Source organism: Xiphophorus hellerii, chromosome 8 (assembly GCF_003331165.1).
Source record: "Xiphophorus hellerii strain 12219 chromosome 8, Xiphophorus_hellerii-4.1, whole genome shotgun sequence".
Lineage (NCBI taxonomy): Eukaryota > Metazoa > Chordata > Actinopteri > Cyprinodontiformes > Poeciliidae > Xiphophorus > Xiphophorus hellerii.
This window is the reverse complement of record NC_045679.1, coordinates 18,332,970-18,360,513: the sequence shown is the minus strand read 5'-3', so window position 1 is coordinate 18,360,513 and position 27,544 is coordinate 18,332,970. Positions and strand designations below refer to the sequence as shown.

Genomic DNA, 27,544 nt, shown 5'->3' with positions numbered 1-27,544 from the left:
TGATGATATGAGGTATTGTCAGTGGGTTGGGTAAATATCCTTTGCTTTCAAAATACATTCATTGTAGTATGTACTAAAAATTCAATTTCATCAAAATCCTAGTTCTTCATTATTCTGTTTTGTCACTCTAGACAAATATTATGTTGCACCAAGATTGTTGTTGTATGTTATTATGGAAATATAAGGAGAAAGAGTCCATAATGCACGATGCATTTCAGAGGCAGGCTCATAGTTTACGCTCCAATCACTAAAACTGGCAACGTCACGTGGTTTAAACTGACCAATAGAGAGCCAGGGATTAGTGCATGCCGCACCCTAGTGGCATGAAGGTTCATGGGCGGGGGAGGACGGACGGGAGCGGAGATAAACCCACTCTGAAAGCACTAGGGGAGGGGAGAAAAACAAGGAGAACCCTCGGTCAGTCTTTGCTCGGCTTTTGTTTTAATTTCGCCAGCGTATTAAATAGAGGGTAAGTAAATATGGGGCATGCTTGGCTTGTTACGTGCAATTTTTTCCGTGTTTTTTTTTTTTTTTGTCTCTGCAGAAATCTGGCAGTATGTATTTGCAGTGGTGATCTATGTTTGGCTAATGTGTTGCGGGGGAGTCTAAACAGAGCCATTTCTGCAAATTATCCGATACCAAACGACGACCTTTGCGTTTTTTTTCTTTCGATTTAAATGATTCACCTTCTCTGAGTCGCCTTAGTGTCTGGAAAGCAGCCAGGGAGGACACTTTGGGCCCGAGGTCTTTCGCTTTAAGCGTCGTTAGCTCTTGCTACCAGAGCAGGCCTTCAGTGTAGTTGCATTATTTTTGCATTTCTCGTGGTCTCGCTGCTGTAGGTGTGTTTTTGTATAAATGTTCCTCTGGGGAGTATTTCCCTCCTCCCCAACGATGGGTGTGCAAATCCCGTTTTGTTCAGCTGTGTTGCGAGTAATATTAGAGGAACGTCCATATGGGGAGCTGATAGTTGTACTTTTTATTTTTTTTTTAAATAAATGCATACAAGGTAAAAAAAAGAACAACAGCTTAATCAAATCCAATTAGACTGATTAAATTTGGACAACACTAGATTTGTAAAGAACGGGTTGTGCAAAAATGACCAATGTCAGTACATTGATTTTCATGGCAAAAGGTATAAACACAAATGTAGCATGTTTAACAGGCACTTTAATAAGAAGTTATTTGTATTATTAAATTATGATTATTTTTGTTGGAACATTAAGGCTGTTATTACTCCACTGGTAAAATAATAAGTTTATGAAGTTTTCTGAACAAATGCAGCTTGTGTAATCCAATGAATTTGACAATTTTAGTGTGTTTTGTAGCCTGACCATGAGGCTTACATATTGACATTATGAATGAGACTGAATGATCACTGGATCCATCAGTGATCATGAACATAGATTTATTACATTTTGTGGATTTCACTGAGAGGTGGAATTGCCCAATTTATTCAGCATACCAGCACATAGAAATCACAATTGGAAATGACTTACTTGGGTCCAATATCTGTTGGATTGTTTAATTGTAATTTAGTGCCACATATTCAGACTTTTTTCCTTTCTTTCATTGATATATTTGTCTATTTGGGTTGCCTTTTCTCAGCCATGCACTCTCAGACTGGATATATTTTAGTGATCAAGAAGGCACATTTTGTAATATTTTATGGGGAAGAAACCAGAACATGGTGAAATATGGCAAATCACATTATTTAACAACGATATTGCAGCTTTACGGTTTCCCAATATTGTGTAGCCCTTTTTAGAAGTATGTTCGCCATTCTGCTGTGAGAGATGTTGCAAAGCCAAACTGTACAGACCGAAGTAAATACTTTCTGGTTCTGGTAATTCTGTTAGAACAACCAAACCTCCCAAAGGACAGGGCTCGGTTCTGTGACTCTGGTTCTGTGCTACCACCCTCAACACAAACTCAATTAGTACATGTACACACTGGTTGTAGTTGCAGGCGCTATGTTTGTTTAACTCGCACTTTCCACACCCTCAACTGCAGTGCAGCTGAAAATGTGTTCCTCATTTTTCTGCCCTGTTTTTACTATATTACTCTCTCCTTCCTTCCTGTCCAAATACTCATTTAACTGTGTCTGCCTGAAGCAGTTCTTATGGTAAGGAAGCTGTCATGCCACAGCACCCACTCACTGAAGCTTCTTTTAACAATCAATATACTATTCTATTTTTGTTAAAAGCTACAAAACAGAATGACACAGTAATAGCAGTCTGAAACTGCTAGTGGATTTAGGGAGACTGTACCAGGGATGATGTGTTTTATTAGAGAACCATGTGTCCGAGATGGCTCCAGTCGCTGTCATAGAATCATATGAGTATTTACTGTTTCTCTGTCTGTGGCTGGACTGAAGAACAGATGATGCATTTCCCATGCAGTTTTTTTTTCCTTTAGCGTATAGGAAACATTTTTATTCTCTCTTAATTTCAACAACGGAATGAGATGTGTCGTCACAAAAACTTGAGCAAAAAAGGTGTTTTAAGTTTGAAAAAAAAATGGAGATTGTGTTTTATGAAAATATAATTGTTACTTGGTGCATAAAAAAAAAAATCCATTCCGTATTTCATTTTTCATTTGTCAGATGAGCCGTTGATGCTCATAACTACTGCAAAACTCTTCTGATACATAATTTATAAATTGCTTTTTTGCGAGATGTAATTCCCATCATCCACTACCCCTCCCTCACCAGGCATGTCTTGTTAATTCATTCATTTTTTCATTATTATTACATTGAAGCAGGTGGTTTGTTTTGCCTCAAATCATGAATGAAAATAATTTCAGTGGCTTTTTATAGGGATATTCTGTCTTATTTGCTAAATGTAGCAAGGATGACTTCTGATTTTTTTTTTTTTTATTATTAATTTGATGGCAACTAGGAATGAGTATCATTTGGTCTTTAAGGGGATTCTTGTACGTTGCAGTTTCATTATTTCTCTTTGCAGTTGAAATGTTCTCAGTCATGCAACCTTTGTCTTTTTACTTCAGTTTTAGTTTCATCAGACACCAGGACATTTCGTCAAAAATCAAAATCTTTACTCCCTGAGTGCAATGGAATCTTCTTCACTGAGTGGCCTTTGACCCTGTCTTGATATAGAACTAATTTACCAGTAGATAATCACATTTACCAGCTTTAGCTAGAGTCTTCACAAAGTATTTGCTTTTGGTTGTGGGGTTGATGTGCATCATGTTTAGCAGCAAACACATTCATATATGGCATACTGAATTTCTCAGTTATTTGCAAATAAAAAAACATCATTCAGTCTTTAATTATAGAGCAGTTTTCATACATGAAGGCCACATTCTATTTTACTCAACCCGAGGAAAAGAAATTGCTACTTACCAGTGTTTGGATCAGTGATGGCAGTAATAAGCACATGTTGTTGCCTCACTCTCTTAAATCTAGTTCAAGTTTGCCTGTTGTCTCGGCATGTCAACAATAGACTTATCTGTGTACACTAATTACAGTTTAGAGCACGTAATGAGACCCTGCTTGACATGGTGTTAAATTCACACCAATTTTTGTTTGTGGTGGTTATAGCACATGGAGAATCTGTTGTCATAGAATCACATGAGTGTCTGCTGTTCTTCTGTTCCTCTAATGAAAGGCATCCAGCACAGAGATCTTTAGATGCGTCTTGTTTGTGGCCTTTAGTTGGATATTAAAAACAGCTTATAAGACCAGTATGCATTGAAACTCTAACAACACTTTTAGCTCGGTTCTTAAACGTGTGTTATGATGATCTCTTCACTTAGTCACTCCAATGGCATGTTTTTGGAGAGGATTTGATGGATCTTTTGGACATTCAGTGGAGAATTTGTTTTCACTGCAGACGTCTGTTTGTCAAAGTTGTGGGAAAACAGACTTCTCTGCAAATGTTCTCTGCATAATTAATTGGAACTGCATGAACAGAGTCCTGTTACTTCTGCAGCTTGTACAATAAAATATAATTCACTAACAAGAAATATCACCAAGTTTTGAAGTTGATATCCAGTCTGTGATTTAAACTTTCACGCTGACGTTTACAGTGAAATTAAGCCTATTGACTTCTGATGTGATGTGCCCAGTTGACTGGGCAGAGACCTGAACTCAACTCAGCAAGCTGCTAAAACATTAGACTTTAGTATTTAGGCAAATAAAGCAACACCTTTTGAAGTTATGAAGTAGATAAAATTTTCTGTAACTTTTGCCCATGTGATTAACTGGAACCACCAGAAAAGCCAGCTTATGAGCCAAATTATCAGCGAGTCCTATCACTGCTTCACTATGTAAAGCTGTTCAGGAGAAGTGAGTCCATGCAGAAGAGAGCTATGTGGACAAAATACCGGTCACTACCAAAAGACTTCCTGAACATACTTTTTTTTTATCAGTGTCTGAACTAGAACATGACCACAACACTGTAATAAATGAGTTAATAAGACTAACAAAAGCTAGTGTGAATCTTTATTAATTGGAATCAAGGCAAAACTTTGGGTATATTCAATTAGGATTTTTATCTGATCCGTTGAAGAAACGTGTACATAATATGCATAGTTGTCTGGGACAAAGAAATTAGTTCCCTCTTCTATTGCTATAAAAATAAATAGTCATTCTGTCTTGTAGCCCTGTTTAGGGAGTTCTTCCTCACTGATGAGTGGTTGGGTAAATTAAAGTTTTGACAGTCTGCACTATCCATTCATCCTCAGATGCTTTCAGTTTTCTCTCAATGAGTCCGTGACATGATTTTAATATGAAATGACTAACAGACTTGTTGAAAGGTTGTCATCCTGGGGAATCTGGTTTGCTTGCCGTGTGATGTTAGCCTGCTGCTTTTCTTGCGTAACAGTAATCTTTAAAAGGGATGTCTTGTGTTTCTATGGTAATAATTTTGGTTTCCATGGCGACTGCACTCTCAACAGGAGCAGAGGCTCATCGAGTACAAAGGGCCTACATTTCTGTGGAGAAAAGGGGGATTCTGTTGAAACGACAGCCTTTGACATAGTTGGAGAACACTTCCTGTCTCTGTGGCTCTTTTACTGCTAAGCTGTCGACAAAAAATAATCAACCTTGAAATCGTGTTTGTGTCAGCCATTGTTAACATTGGCTGGAAACATTCATGTTGTCTCTTGCATCAGAGCCAGATGTAATCAGTTGGTGTCAGTGAGTGCAGCAGGAATTTAATGTGAACAGATTGATTGGAAGATGCTTATGGAATGACCTAATTATGTTTCAGTGTGTGTGTTTGGCTTATAAATTGATCCCTCAAAGTTGTTTCTTCGAGGACCACACGATTCCTGTTGTTCTTTTTACCAGTTTAACTGGTGGTAATGTATTTCTGTGTTCTAGTTTCTTATTGAGTGCTTTTGGTGCATTGCTAAACTGTAAAAAATGCATGATGTTGATGTTTAACTTTTTGTTTACATACTTCGAGGAAACATAATGAACAAACTGACTGAAGTAAAGCACTTCTAAGCAACATCTATCATTGATTATGAAAGTTCCTATTCTTTGGCATTAGCCTTGAGTGGATTCTGTTAGCATCTAAAATCTGACTATCATTAGTTATTAATAAAGGAAGTTGGTGTATTTTTTTTTTCTTGGCACAAAGTAATTGACAAAGTAATTTTTATTATACTCTATGAAATGTAAACAAAGGTTTCTTTAGCTTTGTTTGGTTGATTTTTTTTTTTTAAGAGTGTAGATCATTGAATCTGTTCAAATTTTATCTTTTCCAACTGTCTAAATAAATCCACTGTAGTTTACACACACAAAGCGTTTAATAGAATATCTTGATTATTGTATCTGTTTGGGTTGTGTTGCTTCTTTAGTTTGGATTTTTCTCTGGACTCAGATGTTTCGTCTTTCTGCTGCTATAGAAACACAAACATGAACGACCAACAGCAAGCTCAGCATGTGGTTTTAAGGCAATCTACAACAAAGTGAATTAGATCTGACAGAGAGTCCGGAAGCATTAGGACCCTACAGTAGGAATCAGGCTGACACGAACTGCAGACACCGCAGGGTTGTTGAGTCGCTTTGGCTGTTGGATTCAACTTCAAGGCTGTCAGACATTGTTAAATCTGATTTTTAAACTACATTTGAGTGTTTATGTGAAAGCATTGGTACTTGTGGATTTACGTATATAATTGGATTATAACTAGAACCACTAGTAAAATAGTATCACAGGGATACATCACCTCAAGTGTCTCTACTAATATTAATTTTGCTGTATTCTGAACCAAGATGCAAAGAGACAGTTGATTTTTATTGGTTTTGTTGAACATTGATGGAAACGGACAGAAACACTGAGCGGTTCTGTCGGCTCCCACAGTGATGCTGCATGCTTCGAGTCGGGCCAGCAGTTGCACTGGGAGTTGTGGCTGAACATTTGTATTGATGCAGACTAATGGGCTGCCTCGGCCTCTGTGAATACTCGCTTGCGTTTTTTCTCTTGCAAAGTCTGCCTGTGTCCAGCTGGAGTCGAAACTTGAGTTGGCTGTACTGTGATAGACGGGTGGAGACCACTGATCTACTCCAACACTCGGCAGTTATCAGGAAATGGACCAGATCTCCACCTTTAATTTGTCTTTTATCTGCCCTTCGCTTGCTCGCTGTTTTCTTTGGGGGATCGTTTTTCAGCAGTGAACAAATGGAGTAGATAATGTTTATAAATTATTCATTCCTTTGCTTACAGTAGATTAGTAAAGTCAACGCCATGACATAAAAAAACAGCCAACTGGTAAAGAACTACTGCGCTGCAGTGATTAAATCTTGCTTTGTGATTTTTGTGCAGTTTCTTTGCCAATCATTGACCAGCTATGCTAAACTAGCTTGTCTAGTTCATAGAGGAATCAATCAGAACCTCTGTGAACTAGAAAAAGCAAATGCATGAGTATGGCAGGAAGTAGGAGAGGGAGTGGGTTCATTGACTTTGTGAAAGACTGGCATCCTGTCAGTGGTATACCCCGCCTCTCTACCAATGACAGCTGGAGATGTGCACCAGCTCCCCTGGGACACTGCAAGGATAAGCAGATGTCTCAAATATAATTTTTTTTGTTTCAATTTACTAGGAAAATCTTACCTATCAGTGTAAGATTTGCTATGAAATGAGAAATTTGCTATGAAATTGGTGAAAATAGTGAAGGAACTGATCGACTGCTGCCAGGATGGATTTTCTTTTATTGCACAATCCTTTTTTATGCAGTGTTTAGAACCAAAGAATCTAGTCCAACCCTACGTTGTTAATTCCTTTTATGTGCACACAAACATAAGAAAATATACCCAGCGTGTGTGTAGAAATAAAAGCATTAATCTTTGAAAGGTTGCTAAGAATGGTTTAGTTTAGTGTTCAGCTGTGTGCTTACTCAAAAATCGGAAAAATATTGTCTCATCCCTAAAGAGACTCTGGTTAATCTCTCATGTTTTATTATGTGATGACACGCAACAATGTTTATGACGCAGCAATAGAAAATGTTAAGCCTTGTCTTCTCCGTTCTTGCTGCAGGAGGCCAACTCAGGATGAACGGCGAGTCAGGTGCCGGGGTGGTGACGGCCCCCCCTCCCACCACCGTCCCACACAAGGAGCGGTACTTCGACCGGGTGGATGAGAGCAGCCCCGAGTACCAGAGGGAGAGAAACATGGCGCCGGACCTGCGGCAGGACTTCAATATGATGGAGCAGAGAAAGAGGGTCTCCATGATCCTTCAGAGCCCCGTCAGTCTAGTTACACTCCCTGCCAATCAGATCAATCGGGGAATATTAAAATTTACTGTAATGCACAAGCTGGCAACTTTAAAACCATCTTCTTTGTACTCAACTGACAGGCTTTTTGTGAAGAGTTGGAGACGATGATCCAGGATCAGCTGAAGAAGGGGAAGACGCCCACCAGCCTGTTGGCCTTGCAGCAGATCGCAGACTTCATGACCACCAGCATGCCTTCCATGTACCCAGCTGCACCACAAGGAGGCATGGCAGCGCTCAACATGAGTAAGCAGGAACGAGTGATTGTAGAGGACTTTCTGACCTCAGCACTGCTATGTCTGCACTCACAATGAGTAATGCGGAGTATGCCATAGTTAACTGCAGGACAATGACACCAGCTGTGTTTCACTAAGCATAATAAGTTGTTTTCCTCGTTTCTTTTAGTGTTGTACATGGCAGAGCCTCCTAACATCAATTTGCATAAAAATGGAGCTTGACTGCAGAGTTTTTTATTACAGTGTGTATAATTGACTTATGTTATGTAAAGTACCTTGAGAGCTGAAACTGCACTGAATTAAATAAAGTAGTTTTGTAACTGATTGCAATCTTTGCATGTTGCCTATTTCTCTCCGTAGGTTTGGGAATGGTGACGCCAGTCAATGATCTGCGAGGCTCAGACTCCATTTCCTACGACAAGGGCGAGAAGCTTCTCCGCTGCAAACTGGCTGCTTTCTACCGGCTCGCTGACTTGTTCGGATGGTCTGAGCTCATCTATAACCACCTGACAGTAAGATTCCTCTCACATGGAATAAAACGGTGCTCCTTGAACAATTTTATTAACCCAGCAGTTTACTAAATAAATGTAGATTGGAATTAATTTGCATATATGTAAAGTTTTAGTCGTGGTAACTTTGATTTGCTTGGGCTTTAAGAAAAACAAATGGATTCCATCTCAAATTATCTTGATACTAGGATTACACAAAGTAGGAATTTCACATAAAAGCCTCATTAATTCCCATGTGTTGGTTTTCAAAATAGTAAAATATAGAGTTAAGTAGGTAAGTTGTAGGCAAGTAAATATTCTCTAGAAGTTTATTTAAATAATGACTTCCATATTATTTGAAGAGTAGTTTTTATCCATTTCAGAAAGCTACAAGTGATGTTTATATTTAAACACAAAATAAAACAGTAACTAAAATGTTACAGTTTTCATTAACCATTTTAGTCAAGACTTTGCAAAGAGCTATTGCAGCACCTTCCTGGGATTGTTGGGATTGGATCGAGAATAATAAATTATTATTAACTTGCACATATTTTGTTCTGTAGGTCAGAGTGAACTCAGACCAGGAACGCTTCCTCATTGTTCCCTTTGGGCTCCTTTACAGTGAAGTCACCGCCTCTAGTTTGGTAAGATTCACTGTAGACATTTATTAGAATTTCAATATTTTTAAACAACTTCACACATGTTGTTTTCCTCACATTTTGAGGTACTGAGTGAAAGAAGTCCACAAGATAACTTTGAGCAATCCTTCATGTTGAATCACTTTCAGGTAAAGATAGATCTTCAAGGTGAGATTGTAGACCGAGGAAGCACCAACCTGGGGGTCAATCAGGCTGGCTTCATGCTCCACTCCGCCATCTATGCTGCACGGCCTGATGTCAAGTGTATTGTACATATACACACAGCGGCAGGTGCAGCGGTAAGCGCACACGATGTCTTTAACGAGCAACGTACTGCCTATAGCTATCGAGATGTTTCATGACACTCTGTGCTTCTTCTGCAGGTGTCAGCCATGAAATGTGGGCTGTTGCCTATCTCACCTGAAGCTCTGTCCCTCGGGGAAGTGAGCTATCATGATTACCACGGCATATTGGTGGATGATGAAGAAAGAGGTCTCATACAGAAGTCTCTTGGGCCGAAGAGCAAGGTACCTCCAGGACGTGAAAGCGAAAATAAGTCGAGTAAAGCTTGGGCTATGTGACTTAGATGTTTTTGTCTTTCTTTCAGGTTCTCATCCTCAGGAATCATGGCTTGGTGTCAGTTGGAGAAACAGTGGAGGAGGCTTTCTATTACATCCACAACCTGGTGACCGCCTGTGAAATCCAGGTAGGTCTAACCTGAGGCCTGTAAAGTTACTTTATCTGATAGATTACACTTTAACAAATGAGACATCAAATTCATTTAGGTTTTTATTTGTCCTCATCTTCCATAACAACTACCATTATCTATTGTCTTCCCATAACCCCTCCTTTCTTCTTGTTGCTGTTTGCTGCACATCCTTGCTGTTTATGTCCTACTTTCCACCTTTTTTTTCGTTCATTTTTCTCTCTGCTCTGGATCTGTCTGTGGTTTGTCTCCTTGAATTCCTCAATGTTTTTCAGGTGCGAACACTGGCCAGCGCTGGAGGGCCCGACAATCTGGTAATGCTGGACCCTGCTAAGTATAAATCAAGGCCACGTGTCCCTGAGCCAGCAGGCGACGGGTCGTCAACACACCCCAAGTGGCAAATCGGGGAGCAGGAGTTTGAGGCTCTCATGAGAATGCTCGACAATTTGGTAAGAACAATGTGCGCATACTGCTACGAGGTTTACTGCTCAAAACTGGTGTTTATATTATTATATACCTGAATGGTACAAATTTGTTGTGCTAGCACAGGCAGCTCATGCTAATGGATACTGGAAAAAATGGTTGAGTTTTGTTGTGTAAAATATGGGGGGAAAAATCAACACTTCTAGATAATAAAGCACTTCATACTTTTTCTTTCTTTCTTTTTTTTTTTTTTACATCCTTTTATATTTGAAGTATCACATTTTACTCTGATTTCTCAAAAATTCTGCATTCATATTCAATAAATTGGAACATATGTCCCAATGAGCCTCTTTTGTCAGATTAAAAGTACCTTTTGAATATAACTTTTAAGCAAGTATTAAACACATGCATATACAGTATGTTTAATACTTGCTCATATGTTTTTGAAAACATATTTTTAGTTGGTGTGATGTAATATTAAAATTTTAATATTTTTTCATTAACTGCTAACTGTTAGCAGAACAAATACATTCGCTAAGACATCGGTCTCTCTAATCTATTTAAAGTGTTTTATGTGGTGATGGAGTTACTGAAATAAATGTACTTTTCTATAGTATTCTAACTTATTGAATGGGTCTGTGTATATATATATTTTTATAAATGTTCACAGGATCAACTTCTAACTCCTGCTGTTTTCTCCATGTCTCCAGGGCTACAGGACGGGCTATCCTTACCGCTGCCCGGCTCTGCGAGACAAAGGTAAAAAGTACAGTGACGCGGAGCTCGCTTCCTCCGCCCACGGCGGTTACTCCTATGGGGAGGACAGCGACTCAGGCGCTCGCTCCCCGCTGAAACACAGCTTCCAGCGCGGCCAGCGCGACAAGACCCGCTGGGTCAATGCCGGCAGCCGGCCCGACGAGCCCTACGAGGACGGGCCCGACGGCACCAGCCCCAAGTCGAAGCCTAAGGTGTGGACGAACATAACACACGATCACGTCAAACCCTTGCTGCAGTCTCTCTCGTCCGGTGTCTGCGTGCCAAGCTGTATAACCAACTGCTTGGTCTGTGCCTACCTTATTGTTCATAGTATAGAATTTACAGCTACCTTCTTGGTAGCATTGGGTAGCTGTTCGGCATCCTGAGGGAGTGGGGAGACTAAAATGGAAAAGTAAAGCTTGAATATCAATTGATGGTTAATTATGTCATAAACTTTCATTAAAAAACCTGGTGACCCACAATCTACCTCTGTAAAAACCAGTGTCTAATTACTGTTGGACTTTTGTGTTTCTTTTCTGCTGCAAGTGAAGTACACCTACCAAACCACCTTTCTAAGACTGCACTCTTGACTCTTTGTTTACTTCTGGTCTCCGAAAGCTTCACGATGCCGGGCCAGCTGCCCAGAGCATGCCCCACAGCATGTGTTGTTGTGAAATGCATTGTACATGTTGATGTTTTTCCCAGAGGAGCGAGCAGCAGGGGTGTGGCATGAGTCCTCAGGTAGGCAGGTGAATGCAGCAAGACAGGGATGTTGCTGCTCACCACACAATCGCTCATCCTGAGGGCAACAATTTTTTTTTTTCTTTGCATCTTGACGCTGACTTTTTTTGTTTCTTAAAAATGAATCCAACTATTATTTAAAATCAGGAGAATCTAGATTTGCTGAAGACGCACGTCGCTTTGCTGTAAAGATGAGTCTTTAATCTATTTTTCAAGGAACCAATGGAACGGGGCATGCCTCTGAGAATATTTATTTTTTTCTGGAATAGTGACAAAAATATGAATTGAAACTGAAAGTTGTAGCTTTATCACCTTACAAAGCTTTTGGCACCTCTGGTAAAGATGTATGAAGAGCCTTCAAATAAAATAATCTGTTCTCACACAGAAGTATTTATTTTTAATTTACCCATAAATGTTTATTTATTTTGGATACTAGAGAGACAGGGGGGGACAATCTTTTAGGAAATCTCTAGATTGCCCAAAGCTGCTGCTGTTCCTTTTTCGTGCACTACTTAGTTTAGTTCACAGGGTTTCTACAGGTTTATGGTCTCTAGACCTATATAGTCATAGAAAAAGATTGACTTGTGTGGCAGCCTATATCTGTGTTGCTTTGGCAAAATGTTCTGGAGCATTGTTCTGAGCCTATTTCAAATTTTTCCATGATCTCTATTCAAAATATTCAAGAATGTCAACAAGTTCATGATTGAATACACTATAAAACAGTCTTAGGGCCTTCACAAGATAAAAACTTCCCACAGCATCACAGATCTTCCACCATACTTGGCACTTAATACTTGCCATGAGTCATTTTCTCCCCCATTTGTCTTTTGTTTCAACCAAGACGTACCTGGAGTGTTTGTTGCAAAGAAACTCACAGTTCTAGTTTAATTCTCACTACTTTTAGTTGTTAAAAAATCTTAAGATTGGCATCAATTTTCCAGTTGATCAAGTTAGTCACAGGTTGGTTTTTCAGTGTAAATTGTACTTCTACAATAAGAGGAAGGTGTTTTTACACATCTATAGCGGGGGTTCCAGTGTTTGTTGGGGTGCTATATAAGAAAAAGCTTCCGTGCAACCTGCTTATTCATTTTTTCTTGCTACTCCTAGTTTATTTTGCCTCTAATTTTTTTTTTGTCTAATTTTTGGTTTTAGTTTTATTCTGAAAAGCAGCTTCTATAAAATCTTCAGTGCCTGCATGATTAAATTTGTTTTAAGAAAAAAAGAACAACAAAAAAAACATATTAAAATCTGACTTGACTTTTTGAATCAACTATCTCCTGTTGGGAAAGTAGGAAATGTTATGTTGTGAGACTCTTTCTCAGTGAGTATATCATCTTTACATGTTCATCTCATACTCAACCAACCCAACCCTGCTGTACCCATCCAGCACCTTTTCCTCATCTAGCTCCCCCCCTCCTCTTCTGGTTTGGCAACCATGCAACCAAACTTGGAGTAAACACAGGAATGAAGTCATGAGATTTTGCTCCCCACTGCAAGTTACATGCTTACGTTAAAATAGTTCACTAGGTGGCATGAAAGTTGGTGTTATATCTTCATTTGCTGCTCATTCCGTTTAATGCTAGAAATGGATGAATAATTTCCCTTTTAATCACTCTGAGCATTACCAAGTTTACACAAATTTGATAAACTCAGCACAGGGTTGTGAAAGATTTCATCCTGTGCAAAGAGGATGTTCTTTGTTTTTAGCTTTGTGATGGTAGCTCCCATTTGTCCCAAAATATCCGAGTGTTCTCGGGTGTGTTTCTTTCTTATCTCTGTTGTCCTTGTTGTGTATCAGCCTGGAAAATGACTTTGGTGATGCCAGCTCACCCCTCACTGCCACTCTCGCTTCGTAAGCCAGCCTCATCGTCTCAGTCAGCCACCCAGCCACCTCTCACCTCTCCACCACTCACAGCCACTCAGCCCTCACATCTCCCCACACTGCCCCAGCCCTTTTTTTTTTCTTCTTGTTGACCCATGCTGTTATTTGTCTTCAGTTGATTTTCAGTGTAATTCTGTTTGATTTTAGTTTAAATGGTAGATCAATGATGATGACAAATGACTTCCATTGTTACAAAACAACAGTGATAAATCGTATTATAATTTTTTCATAAAGTGGATTCAGGAGCAGAAATTTTCTTAGTCGAAAATTGTCTAAGAAAATATAAGCCGATAAATCTGGTGGCTTGAAACAAGCATCACTTGTATACCACGGCCCCATTATTATTATCATAAATTATTATTTTCAGAGGTTCTTACTTTCATAAATTAATGAACAAGACTTATTTGCTCAGATATGAGATTAAAACTCAGATTTCAGGATTTGTAGGTTCTGGTCTGATGCCTGTATTTAAACATCTTTACATATTTTTCAGTCTGGAGCATTTCAAAACATTTGGTGCTAATTTTCTTCCCGTTTTGTATAAGTTAATATGAATACACTACCACAAATATTATTGTGGCCATAAAAAGTACAAAAACAATTTTAGTACAATTTCAGAATTCAAAAAGTAGTAATATTGCTAGTTTTTGTGATTAGAATTAAGCCTACCCTTGAGTTAGAAAAACTTAAGAAATAACTAAGCATTTTAACTCCATGTGTATTGTCATTATCTGCATTCCATTATATGTGACCTCTACTATTTTCATTAGTAAATATTTCATAAAGTGTTGTGAAACCTATTTACCCAATGGGTGAAAAAAACAACACAAATTTGAATGAAAAGTTGCATGTCCTGCTGTCTCTCCTTAGAGTTTTCAGTAGCCAAGATACTTTTCAATTAATAATACGTGAAGATATTAAAATAAGGAAAGAAAAAGATAAGATATCCAAATACTCTCCTGAATCAAAAATCATGTATTTAATGCTTTGCCTCGTGCTGCCTAAAGAACAAAAATTCTTACAATGTCATTAAGATGATATTTCAGAACAGCTGATGTGATGGGTAGGTAACTGATTCCCACATGTGCCTAATTATTTACATGCAGTAATCCTCAAAAAATATCCTAGATTTTCTAGGATCATAAAAATAAAACATGCTAAAACCTACCTAAACCTTCATCATCATTGACTCACTTTAAAAAATAAGTCATCAAACTTTGTGGATTTTTTATTTTATTTTGCATGATTTGTAAAGCCTGCATTGAGTTATGTCTACATATATTTTTGTGCTAGTTTTATTTTATTTTTTCTTGCCATTCGGTGTCCCTGTTTTAACTGTTTAACACTTTACATCGTGTTTACAGTGGACTAAAGAAGAAAGCCTTCGCCAGGCTGGAGTAGCCAATCAGTTTATCCCACTGAACACCGACCCAAAGGAAGTCCTGGAAATGAGGAATAAGGTATTGTAGTGTTTTTGTGTAGTTAAATGTCGCCTCATTTGAATATTTGAAACTCTACAACAAGATATGTTTCACTCTAACCATATAAAAAATGTATTTTTGTTTGATTGTTAGATCCGGGAGCAGAACCTGCAGGACATAAAGACTGCAGGACCACAGTCTCAGGTTCTGTGTGCTGGCACTGTGGTGGAACGGACCTTTAACCAGGTCAGTGTATGATGTTAACGCCTCCATGCTTCGCTGCTGTAACTTTCCTGACCTGGACTTGATGCTAATGAATATGGTTTGAATCACTTGTCCTTTAAGACAACTTAAAAGCAAATTTTCCAATACTCTCAATCCAGGTCAGGAGGCATGTCTGAATCAAAACAATATCAGAACAATGCGCATGAAGTTGTTCTGGACACTGAGCTGCATTGAAAAAAACTTTAAAATCAGTTTAATTCCAATATTTTAATCTTAATTACTAAAATTATTTCCTAATTAGACAACAAAAAGTCCTCTGTGTTGTTGTTAGGATGTGGGGGACTTCATAATTATGACATTATTCTTTGATCACAGAGATTGTCGTTCTTGCAGGTGAGTAATGTGTTTGAAAGGTAAACATAATTTGGTTTCCATATTTCTGCCAGCTCAGAATTCGTCCATTTTCATACCCAATTTTATTTATTTAGCAACATTGTTCTGTCTTTTGAGCATCACAGCTACATTTACTACCTTTAGAGTTTCTAGTTTTGATATACTAAACAAAAGGTCCTGTTGTAACTAAGCAACAGTTCTCTTTATTTTTCTTATGCATGTGCAAGGTTTTCCCCTCATGGTTTGGAAAGAATTCATAACATGAAGACTTGACTCATTGGTTCTGTTTGCATGGCTCGGGTTCAAGATGCTGTGAATGTTTTTGCTATTTCCTTTTCATTTTCCTGGAGGGGAATTGGACTTTATCCTCTTTATGTCTTTAGATTTTTAGGCTCAAGTCAGTGCAATAGTAGTGACATCTTATGAGGCATGACCAATAGTCTCCTATACCCCAACCAGCATTGACCATCATCTTGTGTTGACAGTTTGAAAAGCATGATAATAATGGCTACCACTTTCTCTGCTGCCATGCTTTTCATAACTTGACTCCATTTTTCTACTATGGTTCCTGTGTGCATGTACTTCCCTCAAGTGGTTTTAGTATGCTTGGGTGTGCAGGTGCTTCGAAAAGGTATTCGTAGCTCTTCAAATTTGCACATTTTTTAATGTTACAGCCACAAGTCTTGGTGTATTTTATTGGGAATTTATCTGACAGACAACAAAGTGAACAATGGTGAAGTGGAAGGGAAGTGATTCATAAAAGGTAGCATCTGAGTTTGATATTAATTCTTCTTTGTAAAATCGCTCAAATTCCATTAGATTGGATGGAGAGCATCTGCGGAGAAACCCCCCCCCCCAAAAAAACAGTCCTGCCTGCTGCAGTCTATTGTTTGTAGGTTTGGACTAGGCCATTGTAACGCCATACACTTTGACATAAGCCATGCAGTTTAGTGCTGCTGTCCTAACTTGAGATGACCCTCTGCCCCAGTCTCGAGTGTTTTCCAGCATCTAGCAGGTTTTCCACAACTTTATCCATGACCTTTTGTTGTGTTCTGTGGTCTTTGATAGTTTTGTTCACTAATGTTCTGTAGTGAACCTATAGGCCTTCACAAAACAAATTTATTTCTAAAGGGATTAACTTGCACTCCAGTGGACTCTCTTTATAATTTAGGATGCTTTCAAAGGCAACAGGTTGCATAAGATTTTATTTTTGTCTATTGGCCTAAGTGGGTTTAAAAGACTACCCACTACACAGTTCAGATTTTTACTTTGAGAAAAATGAAAACATTGTATCTATTTTTCCTTTCACTTCAGTTCAATTATCAGCTACTTTATGTTGGTTTATCCCACACACTCCCGATAAAATACATAAAAAATTGGGGCGTGCCGTGGTGGCGTAGCGGTTAGCGCGACCCATATTTGGAGGCCTTGAGTCCTCGACGCGGCCGTCGCGGGTTCGACTCCCGGACCCGACGACATTTGCCGCATGTCTTCCCCCCTCTCCTTCCCCATTTCCTGTCAGTCTACTGTCACATAAGGGACACTAGAGCCCACAAAAAGACCCCATGGAGGGGTAAAAAAAAAAAATACATAAAAAATTAACATAAGAACATGTGAAATGGCTCAAGCGGTTTGGATACTTCTGCAAGGCACTATATCTATAAACGCAACAGTGAAAAGTCAGTTTACATATTGTTAGCTAAAATGAGGACCCCCTAGAAATTGAGCAACGTTTTGACTTGCTAAAGAAAAATCCTGCAGAACTGCTTAATCTTCAAGATTAAAATGTTTTCTTTGTTCTGCTTAAGAATATGTTCTGTGGGATGTTGCTGTACTCTTTCCCCCTGTTGTGTGAGTGTGACTGCTTGACAGACTGCTTATTTGGATGTACTCGATTGTGCTCCCCCCCCTTTACATGGTTTGCTATTGCAGGATGCCCCTCTGTCTGACTGTACAGACACTATTGATGGCCTTGATGTGTCCGAGGGGTCCTATAGTCCTGCTAAAACAATTAGAAAGGTACTTACTGCTCCAATCACAAATCTATTTGACCCTGTAGTGGGATACACAAGTCCGGGCAACTTTGGTCCAAATTTGGTACTGGAGTAAAGTTACACTGGGGGGCAAAAATTTGTTGGATGCCTTAAGAATTGCTTAAGTATTCTGGCTTAAAAATAACAACGAAAGACAATATTAAAATGTGTAAAGTTAAGTTTTTGCTTGCAAATCTTGTTAATGTTTGGGTTGAAAACACAGGAAGCGATTTTCTATAACGACTCTTCTGAGAAATAATTATCAAGAGAATTGACACTAAATTGGTGCATGGATCTGGAATCTGCCGAATCAGAGCAAAAAGCTATTTTATTTTTGTATTTTTTGCAGTTGTAAGTTATTCTCAAACTTTTCAATTTCATATACAAATTTCCTTGACTATCACCACTCCTTTTTCCCCCCTTTTGATTATGACAACTTACTTAGAGAAGCTCAAGGTATCTTGACTGAGTGAAGCTTAAATGTTTGGACTGTTTACTAATCCACTTTAAACTTTATGCAAAAAAAGGTTTTTAGTTTGATACTGATTTCAGCATAAATTTGGTCCAGGGGATGCCCACATCTAAAGCATTTTGATTAGTTGTTCAGTCTCAACGGGTGACTCCTTTCCTAACACCCTTCTTAAAAACATTCTTCTTATTGAAGCTGTCTCTGTGATTTTTCTTTCTTTTTTTTTTTCTGGTGAGAAATTGAATATCTGTATTGAAGTCTGAAATGTTTTGGACTCTGGACAAGTAATCAAAATGGTTGTATGGGAAATATGCTATCTCATTGTCTACATCTGTTGCTTAGTGCTTGTTGCTGCCACTAGGGACGCTTAGACTTGTAGTACTCAGAATCAAGTTCTTTTGTCCTAAAAATCCTCATCATTATAAACCAAAAGTTACATTTCAGTCGATGTAGCTCATGATTTTTGCACAAGAACCGATATGTACGATTGTCTCTTTATATTGGAAACTAGCTTTAGGCTAACTTTAGCCACAGAAGCTGCTGATTGTTACTGACTGCCACTTCTCAAACTCTGTTTCCAGCCTTCTGGTTCTGCAGACAGTTTTCTTCACATAGCTGTACTCAGAACGACCCCACCCTCTGATGCCGAATTCTTTTTCTCACTTGTGTGTCTTGAAGGGTGAGCTGGTGACCGCATCCAAGGCCATTATTGAGAAGGAGTACCAACCCAAGGTTATTGTGAGCAAGACTGGTCCGAACCCCTTCAATAAGCTAACCGACCAGGAGCTGGAAGAATACCGCCGGGAAGTGGAGCAGAAACAGAAAGGAGGTGAAGGTAAATGTGCCATGGGAGGCAGACCACACTAACATCTTTTGAATGGTAATCTCCAAGTGAAACAAAAAAAAAAAGAAAATTTGTAACCATAGTTAACATTTTTTTTTAACTGTGAAAAATTATTTTCTGATATAAATGAAAGCTTATCTACAACTTTTATGTTTTAGATAATGAGTTCCTTACAAATCAGTGACTTCTGCAATCACTCGTGATTTATGCTCTTTAATTAAATCCTTTAAAACTGCAGGCCATTCATCTTATCATTTACAGCTCATCATTTATTGCTAGTCCAGTCACAATAACAAATTTTGTTGGACTATAAGTTGTACCAGAAGTCATTGCGATAAACGGTAATATTGTTACTGTGTGACCATTTTCAAATAAAATAGTGGTAATAACATAATAATGCAAGAACATTTTCTCAAAACTCAATAAACTTTAAATTCTAATGACCATTTGACACTGGAACTGGAAGACATTTTAAACATTCAAAATAAATTAACATTGCAACAGAAACGACAAATAAAATGAATTATGAACTTTCTGTAGACAAAATTGTCCTTTGAAAATAAGGGCTCATTGAGACAAATGTACCAGACTGAAGACTTTTATCATCCAGTTTTTGGTAGAAAGAGAAACTATAAATTATGCAAATACAAATTTTAGCTTGTTTTAATCCATCATGTGATTGATTTATTGCTTATAGCGACAGGACTATTTATCCTGATAAATTTTGTATCATGAAAGAATTCAGATTTATCATTGTCACTATAAACTCCACTTAGTGATGTTTGACACCCCCCAAAACTGTATATGTTGTTGGGATTGTGAGTTTCACTATTTTCTCAAATGAGTGTTCAATGAGTGTGAATAAATTTGAAAATATAATTAAAGGAACTTACTGTGTGCCGTTTAGTGACACAAATTACACTTCTTTATGTGACTGGTGTCCTAAAGAAGCATATTACAAATGGGTACGTTTTTTTTTTTGTTCAACTAGAGTTTTAACCTTTGCTTAATAAAATATAATTACTTTGTTCAACCTCATTGTTCAGAATGGCCAAACTATGTCATCTCTCCACACCAACATGCAAAAACATGGATTTACAGTGCAACAACAGAAGAACAGTATTAAAGGATCAATCTCCAACGCACCCAGACCAGAGCCAGAAGCCGTAGCATCGGGTCAAACCACATTGTCCACTACTCTTCATCCAACTGATTCGTCCAGCTTGGAGGAAACCCAGCCTCCAGCTTCTTCTGATGGGTCTCCTGCCCCCCAGCCTGATTGCAGCGGCGCCGATTCTGCAGCGACGGTAGCAGATGATGAGCTTTCAGCAGGAGATGAGATGTTGTCGACTCCTGATTCCCCACACAAGGAGTTCCACAGCGCTGTGGTGCGAGCCCTCATCAAGAACCCGCCGGATGTGAAAGCGGCAGAGGGAGGTTGGGCCGCAGGTACACCAGATGAAACGGAGACATCCCAAAAAAGCTCTGGCCTTCCTCTCTCCCTTCCCTGCTCATCCCGGGCTTGTCTTACTACTTACCACCTCACTGGGAATCTGGGAATTCCTGCCTGCTGTTTCCTATCCTCTCTCTGAGGGATTGGAGCCTGCTGCTGCTATTGTTTCATCGTGTGCAAGCTCTCTCCTTTCCCGCATTTCATCTCCGAAGGCTCTGCTTGGTTGTTTTGGGTCCCTTTTACTCCCCTGAATGCCCATCTCTGATGTCTTGACAAAAGGCATCAAAGCTTTGGCACATTTGATCCTTCTTTGCAGTTTGATTGGACGAAGCCGAGGAGAGCGGATGCTTGGAGTTCCTCTCTCCTGGTGTAATAAAAGTCCTTCTGTAGTGAAATGTGAAGAAGCTGTTCCTGAGTTTGGTCATCCAATCAGATTATTAGACATCAGAGAAAACTTGTTAAACCCACCTACTCTGAAAATAAATGGACTCCTTTTCTTCCTGCCAACGTCTTTTTTTTTTATGTTGTCATATGTCCCTTCTTATTTCCATAACATAATCTTTTGAAACTGGTTTTGGAGTTTTAGTTCTGCTTTTGTAGGAAATGTTTGAAATATTTTGCTGTTATTTGTTTGTTTTTGGTTTTTGTCTTTCTCCTGGTTTTTGAGTCCTTATGTTGTCCTCCCTCTTTTGTATTGAAACAAGCTGATTGACAATGTTTTTTTGGCATTTATAAATTAAAAGAATTGAATTCTCTTTAAAGTTTTGTTCTTACAGTTCAAGCCACATTTAATGGCAGCAAGTGGTAAGGATGTGTGAAATGGCTTAAGATTGTGTTGTAGTAAAATAATGTCACAATGAAAGTTTAAGAAAAATGTAACGGTACATTTCTTCAGTGAGGTGAAAAAATAAGCCATCGTTTTTATTATTTTTACCCCAATGATACGATCTTGCTATTTTAAGTTCAACCGCATTTCTGTGAACTTAATTATTTTCAGATAAACTAGAGTATAACATTATGTTTGCTCAGAATATGAAAGACAATACAACATTCAATCCAAATGATAGATCGTCTTAAGTCAGGAAATGGATGCAAGACGATTAGACTTCTTAAAACAAATGGAGCTGTAGTATACTAAATACTTTAAAATCTCCAAAGCTCATTGTTGGGGAGCTGTAGCAAAAAAAAAATGATATCTAGGTGTTACAATTTCTCCATAACAACCATTTGACATAATCTACAGCTGCTTTGTTTTTGTTGTACCATTACAAATGTAAACATGGAAAGTTTGCTGAAGTCTTCTGGGACTTTAACTGTGGGTATAGGTGAGATGAGGCCTTGAAGAACCTTGTTGGAGTTCTCTGTAGTAGAAACCCAAAAATGGGCTGCTTGTATGATCTTTCAGTAAGCATATGATCAACAGAAAGACCCAAAGCCACTCTCTCTGTTGCAATAAAAGATGAGCTTATTTTACACACCTTTGTCAGGGCTGTCAACAAATGTGACTAGAACTGTAAATGCTCTGAGTGGCTTCTTATTGGGGATGTTTCTTTCAGATCCAGAGCAACAAGTAGAGGCTGAGGAGGATGACAAAGACCCAAAACCCACAACCACACCACCAAGTACTCCTGTCAGAGCAGAAGAAGGTATGTTAGCCTGACGGCGTTAACAAAGTTGCTTGGTTTGGCATGGGGTTTGTTTCTCTCAGCTCTGGTGTTCAGGACTTACAAATGGATTGTAGAGGCTCCTGTCTCTGCACCTGCCCCTTCTCTCTGTGGGTCTGTTGTGCTCTTTAATACTACTACTACTACAAGGTTTGTGTTTCTTTAATAAAAGCCCAAGAGGAGTTGATTTTTCTCAAAATTTTTATGCAAATGTGCATAAAAATTTGCACATTTGTAAATTATTCTCAGCAATATTCCCTGCTGAGAAAAGCAGCAGGGAATATTTCAAACAGGAATTTTACTGCTTGATTATTGTTATCCCTCTTGGTCTTTATTACTGTTGGATTACACCTTTATCAGCATCATCAGTGATGATACTGGAACTGGCTGTAGAAATAAAACTTAATTTGTCTCTTTATTATACAGCTTCTGATTACTGGTGTAATCTGATACAGAAATGTTTTAACGTCTCTGTACAGTCTCTCCTCTCACTGCCATTCTCCATCTGTTTTGGGGTCTTCCAAAAATGGTCCCCCCTTTTCTTTTGTTCTTTTCGATCTTCAGTTATTTTCTCCAATTTTTTTCGTTTTTTTTTTTCAATTTTATTTACCATGTTGCTTGTGGTTTGATCTGCATAGACATTTGTTTCTACTTGTGCTTTTTCTTCTTTGTGGCTGCGTTTACAATCAGGAGATGGAAATACAAAAGAGTACCTGTTGCCATAGTAAGTATGTACTGTTCCACCTCCTCGCCACCCTCCTAGTTATTGTTCACCTCTCCACGTTTATGTTTGCTCATTTACCCTGTTTCTCTTTGCATGGCTTCAGTAGCAGACTTGGTTCTTTGTCCAAACTAACCTGTTTGTTGGGGTTTGTGACTATTCTTTCTCCTCTGAATTTCTAATTTGGGCTTGGTGGGGGTTATTTCAGAGCTCCTCTCTCTTCCTATGTCTCCCTGTTTATTTTTTATTATTATTATTTAGAAAAAGTATGTCACCACGGCAAAAAAAAAAAAAAAAAGTATTTTTTCCTTACATCTTTTAAATTGGTATTGTGGAGCGACACTCATGAAGTAAACCTCACAGCCAGCTCACTCTTTTGTGTTAGATAACCTCTTTTCCTCCTGACAACTACTCACTGTGAAATTAACCAACCTTTCTTGCACATAAGCACATTCTTTAAATGTATATTTCTGTCTCATTAAAAACAATCTTTCAGTGGTTTAAAATGTGTTGAAATGTTGTCTGTCCTGCAGGCGTGTCCTTTACCAGGTACAGCAGTGCTTTGAGTGAAGCTTTCCAACCAAACTGGCTGCTGTCGGTTTAGCTTGAAACCTGGTTGTTGAAGGCTGGCTGTTTGCTCATTGGTCTCCAGTGTCTGTCTGTCTGTGGTGTTTGATCTTATCGCTGTTCTGACTGACTCGAGTTGTTGAATGAAGACGCTGCTAAAAGCTCTCTATGGTCCTGTTTCATACTGGTCTCTCTCTTTCGCATGGGCTATACTAAAAAAGAATAATGTCGTTGTTGTCTGGCAGCTTTTGGGACTGTTGTGGATGCTGTTTGTTGTTTTCAAGCTGACCATCTGTATGCAACAGATGTCTGTCTTTGAAGTATTTTTTGAATGGGGTTATGGATGGATTGACAGAAAAATTGCTTTACATGGTTTAGACTCCACTTCTTCAAAAATAGAGCTTTATAGACCTTTTATTTATATACAAGTTCTTGCATACAGACAATCTCATCTACAAATTGGGCTGCTCAGTATGGAAAAAAATATTTTAGTCAGTAGTGACATCAGCTATTTAAAATTAGGTCTCATTGAATTTGATTTTTTTTAAAAAGTATATTGCACTTGAACAGTGAAATGCCTTAAAATATGACGTTTCCCTGATTCCCTCTTGTCAAATCTCCTCTTAAATGTTTATTCAAATATAGAAAATTGTTTAAAAAAATGTAATTCAAATTGTACTTCATCAAACTCGGCATAACATTACGCATTAAGTTCAGACAAAATGGAACTAATTACACAAACAAACTAAATTACGAAATAAAGAAATGTTTATGCAGTGTAGAAAATAAAGTCTGTTAGTCAGGCCAGATCAAAACTAAGTTCATGTTAATTATAATGCTTGTAATATAATTACAAATATTACATTGCTTTTTTGGCATGAGAGCCAACTTGGATTAAAGCAATCATAAAAACTACCAATATTCTACGCTACTTAAAGTTTGTGATTCATGAAGCTTTCATTGGAGACAAAAGACAGATATTCTTTATTCCTCCCCACCCTCAGGAAAACGGTGCTAAAATCTCATGTCATCGTATTTTTGTCAGACTGTTGCACAAACTAGATACTTGTAAAGTTTTACACCTATCGGCTGCAGAAGTACATCTTTAAATATATATAAAAAATATCACTTGGTGCTAGTTTATCATGTATATTTTCCTGAGAACTTCTGCACTCCAACAGATTGGTTGAGTTTCAAAAACAGACGACAAAAAAAAAAAATGGTGAACTCAAATTCTTAACTCCTGGCGCTTTTAATGCGTAACCTACATGCAGTCTTTTGTGATTTTATAATTCATGACTACTTGAATGACTAATGAGCCATTAATGAGAATGGCTCCAGAGTTGACATGTGCGTGTTGTTGTTTTTATTTTATTTTTTAAATATTGAAACATTGTTGAATCTTTGGACTTTCACCAGTGCTTGTTTTGTTCTTTTTCCACTTTATTCTGTTTGTACACAGGGTACAAATGAACAAGAGAACTGCAGTCATTAAGATTTCCCTGTTTAAGTGAAGGTAAAACAAACAAGAAATATGTGCGCAAGCTTTAACGTCAGAAAGAAGAAATACTGGCGATTGTTTAGTCTGTTATGTTGCTTATTGGCACTTCTGAAGGAGAGCTTTGTAATATATTTATGATTTTAATGGAGCGTTCTTGACTTTGTTTTGAGGTAGACTGACTGTGAAGTGAGTTATTATAGTGTGTGTTTATCCTACACTCTTATGGTTTTCGATAGAATGTCACCTGTGGGAGTGAGCGACTTTTATTTAGACTCAAACCGCTAGTTTCTTTATGGAGTTGGTCCTTTTCATGTAGCAAATTGTATGGATTTCACCGTTTAACCAGGAAGTGACTTGCTGATACTTTACTGTCGCATAACCATCAGTTTGTCTTTAGCGTTCTGTAACTCTCTCCCTTTCCCCCCCATCAGAGTCATTGCCTGAACAAACCTTTAAGGATGAGAGTGATGCAGCCACCCTGAGACAGACCCTTCCAGATTTAACCCCTGACGACCCCTCCGAGGCTCCGGCTCTGCCCGTCGAAGACTCCACCCCAGCAGCTGCCACCACAGAGGCAGCTGACGGGGAGGAGGCCGCTGACGCTGGGGACCAGGAAGGAGAGGAGTCTCCCAGCAAATCCCCCTCCAAAAAGAAAAAGAAGTTCCGCACACCTTCCTTCCTAAAGAAAAACAAAAAATAGACAGTCCTGAATCGGAGAACGTTGGATAAGTCTGGCCTCGGCTTCATTTTGGTTCTTGTTTTTTTTTTTTTTCTGTCAATATACTCTTCAAGTGAGCCACACTTCCACAATTATACTTTGGTTCTTTTTGTATCTTTTGTAACAAGCTTATTAACCTGCTTTTGCTTATTAGTGTGTGCCAATTTTGTATACAATGTAAAAAATAATCGCATTAAGGTTTTTAATTATTAAAGGCTTTTAGTTGTGAGTGCAATCTGTCTCATACACTCCACCTGGTGTTTATGCATGTCTATAACTACAGGTTCACATGCTTAGTGACGTTGGAGAGTTTTATTGTTGTTTTTTTTTAATTAACCAATGTAACCACTAGAATGTATAGGGATTGTATCTGAATATGTCTGTCGCTGTAAGGCGAGGAGGTTCTAGCCTCTCACTGAGCTGATGGAGATTTATGACAAGTGCTGACTACAAATTTCATACATGCATCCCTGAAGCTCTGCACTCATTTAATTACGTCAGCAGACGGGAGAGCTACAGCCGAGCTACTTTGGAATAGTTATATGCTCTTGTCCAAAATGCAATAATTCCAATGAAATTGTTCAATCTTAGCAAACATGTAATGCTTATTCTTCTCTCTCTCTCTTTTTTTTAAACATTGCATTGCTTACTGACATGGTTCTTTATTTAATGCTGGTCAAATACCTTACAGGCCATATTAAGTAAGAACACTGCTCTGTTATGCAAGGTTAGTCCTGCCTTGTTTGTAACTAACATTGTGCTTGCTGATCAGTCTGAGGCGTCATGCAATGTATCTGCCACTGGCTGCAAGCCTTTTATTGTGAAGGAATGTGTACATTTGTATTTTTTCTTTTATTCTAATGGTTTCATCATGACTTTTGTATTTGCTCTCTTGTTTCACTTTACAAGCTCTATACAAGCAGCTATATTACATCTAGGTTTTAGTTTTGTCTCAGATTAGATTAATCCATTATTGCTCTTTGTGAGAGGGAACTGTGGCCCCTTTTCTGTCCTAAATCCACAGCTTTTGCCAGATACTGCTTTTATCCAGTTCCATTTATTCATGGAGAACGTCTTACAAAGCTGCATTTTCAATCATGTCTTATAACCATAGATCTGGACATTTACTTGGTAAAATAAATTGCGAAACCTGGGCTGTGAATACCTGTTGACCGTAAAGACAATGTACACTGGAGAAAAAAAAACAACTTTTGTTGTGATTGCGATCGATAGATGGGGAAAGGAAACAGTTTGATGTTCACATTCAGGCCACTTTTCTTAGGTTTTTTAGGCTTAGGTTGTTTTTATTCATCCTGCTTTAACAAAGAGTCCTGAAGTGCTTTAAGAAATTGGCTACTGATGGCAAATATGATTGACTTGCATTGCAATGAAGGGCTTCAATCTGAATTTGGGTTATATTTCAACTTTTTTGTGCTGATACCACTACTAATATCCCCATATTCATTTAAATCAGCCTTATTTTATTTTATTTTGTTTAATCTTACATTATGCTGATTTTTGTTTGTCTGAATTATTCCCAATTTAAATATTTGGTTACTACTCAATTTACAAAGTTATTAAACCACTTTTTTTTTCTGTCGTCATGGATCCACCTCTATTCTACAATGACAAATAAAAAGAAACACTACCATGAAAAGCAGAATTGTGTGATTGGTTCTTACAATTCTGTATAATTCTCTACAATGAGCATCTCCGAATATCAATTAACAGGTCGTTCCTCAGATTTTAATTGGTTTTAGGTCTAGTGTTTGACTAGATCATTTTGACATGTCTATGATTGGATTTAACTCATCCCATTTCAGCTCTCAGAATGGCAGTGCTTTTAACTACACTATAAGCTTCAGTCCCTGCATCACATAAACTTGAAGCTACAACCAACAAGATTGACATGGGAAAGGTATTTGGG

General features: G+C 38.3%; 1 protein-coding gene across 24 annotated transcripts; it reads left to right on the top strand.

The window, feature by feature from the left end:
* Positions 1-330: 330 nt before the first annotated feature.
* add1 (adducin 1 (alpha)) lies at positions 331-27,277 on the top strand. Of its 24 annotated transcripts, none has more exons than XR_004340132.1 (20): positions 331-469; positions 7,503-7,711; positions 7,822-7,984; positions 8,335-8,486; positions 9,026-9,106; positions 9,250-9,399; positions 9,484-9,627; positions 9,708-9,806; positions 10,082-10,255; positions 10,940-11,290; positions 14,973-15,068; positions 15,183-15,275; positions 15,630-15,647; positions 17,580-17,666; positions 18,828-18,984; positions 20,095-20,442; positions 22,003-22,092; positions 22,801-22,834; positions 24,861-24,914; positions 25,331-25,430. XR_004340132.1 is itself a non-coding variant. In XM_032569887.1 (20 exons), the coding sequence occupies exons 2-19, from the start codon at positions 7,517-7,519 to the stop codon at positions 24,910-24,912; spliced, it is 2,466 nt and encodes an 821-aa protein (XP_032425778.1). In that variant the 5' UTR covers positions 331-469; positions 7,503-7,516; the 3' UTR covers positions 24,913-24,914; positions 25,331-25,463. The 24 variants fall into 24 exon arrangements, 17 of the variants coding, with proteins under 17 accessions (XP_032425778.1, XP_032425780.1, XP_032425781.1 ...); XR_004340133.1 differs by having other exon boundaries at positions 22,801-22,838; positions 25,331-25,381; XM_032569887.1 differs by lacking the exon at positions 22,801-22,834 and adding an exon at positions 23,365-23,380 and having other exon boundaries at positions 25,331-25,463.
* Positions 27,278-27,544: the final 267 nt, after the last annotated feature.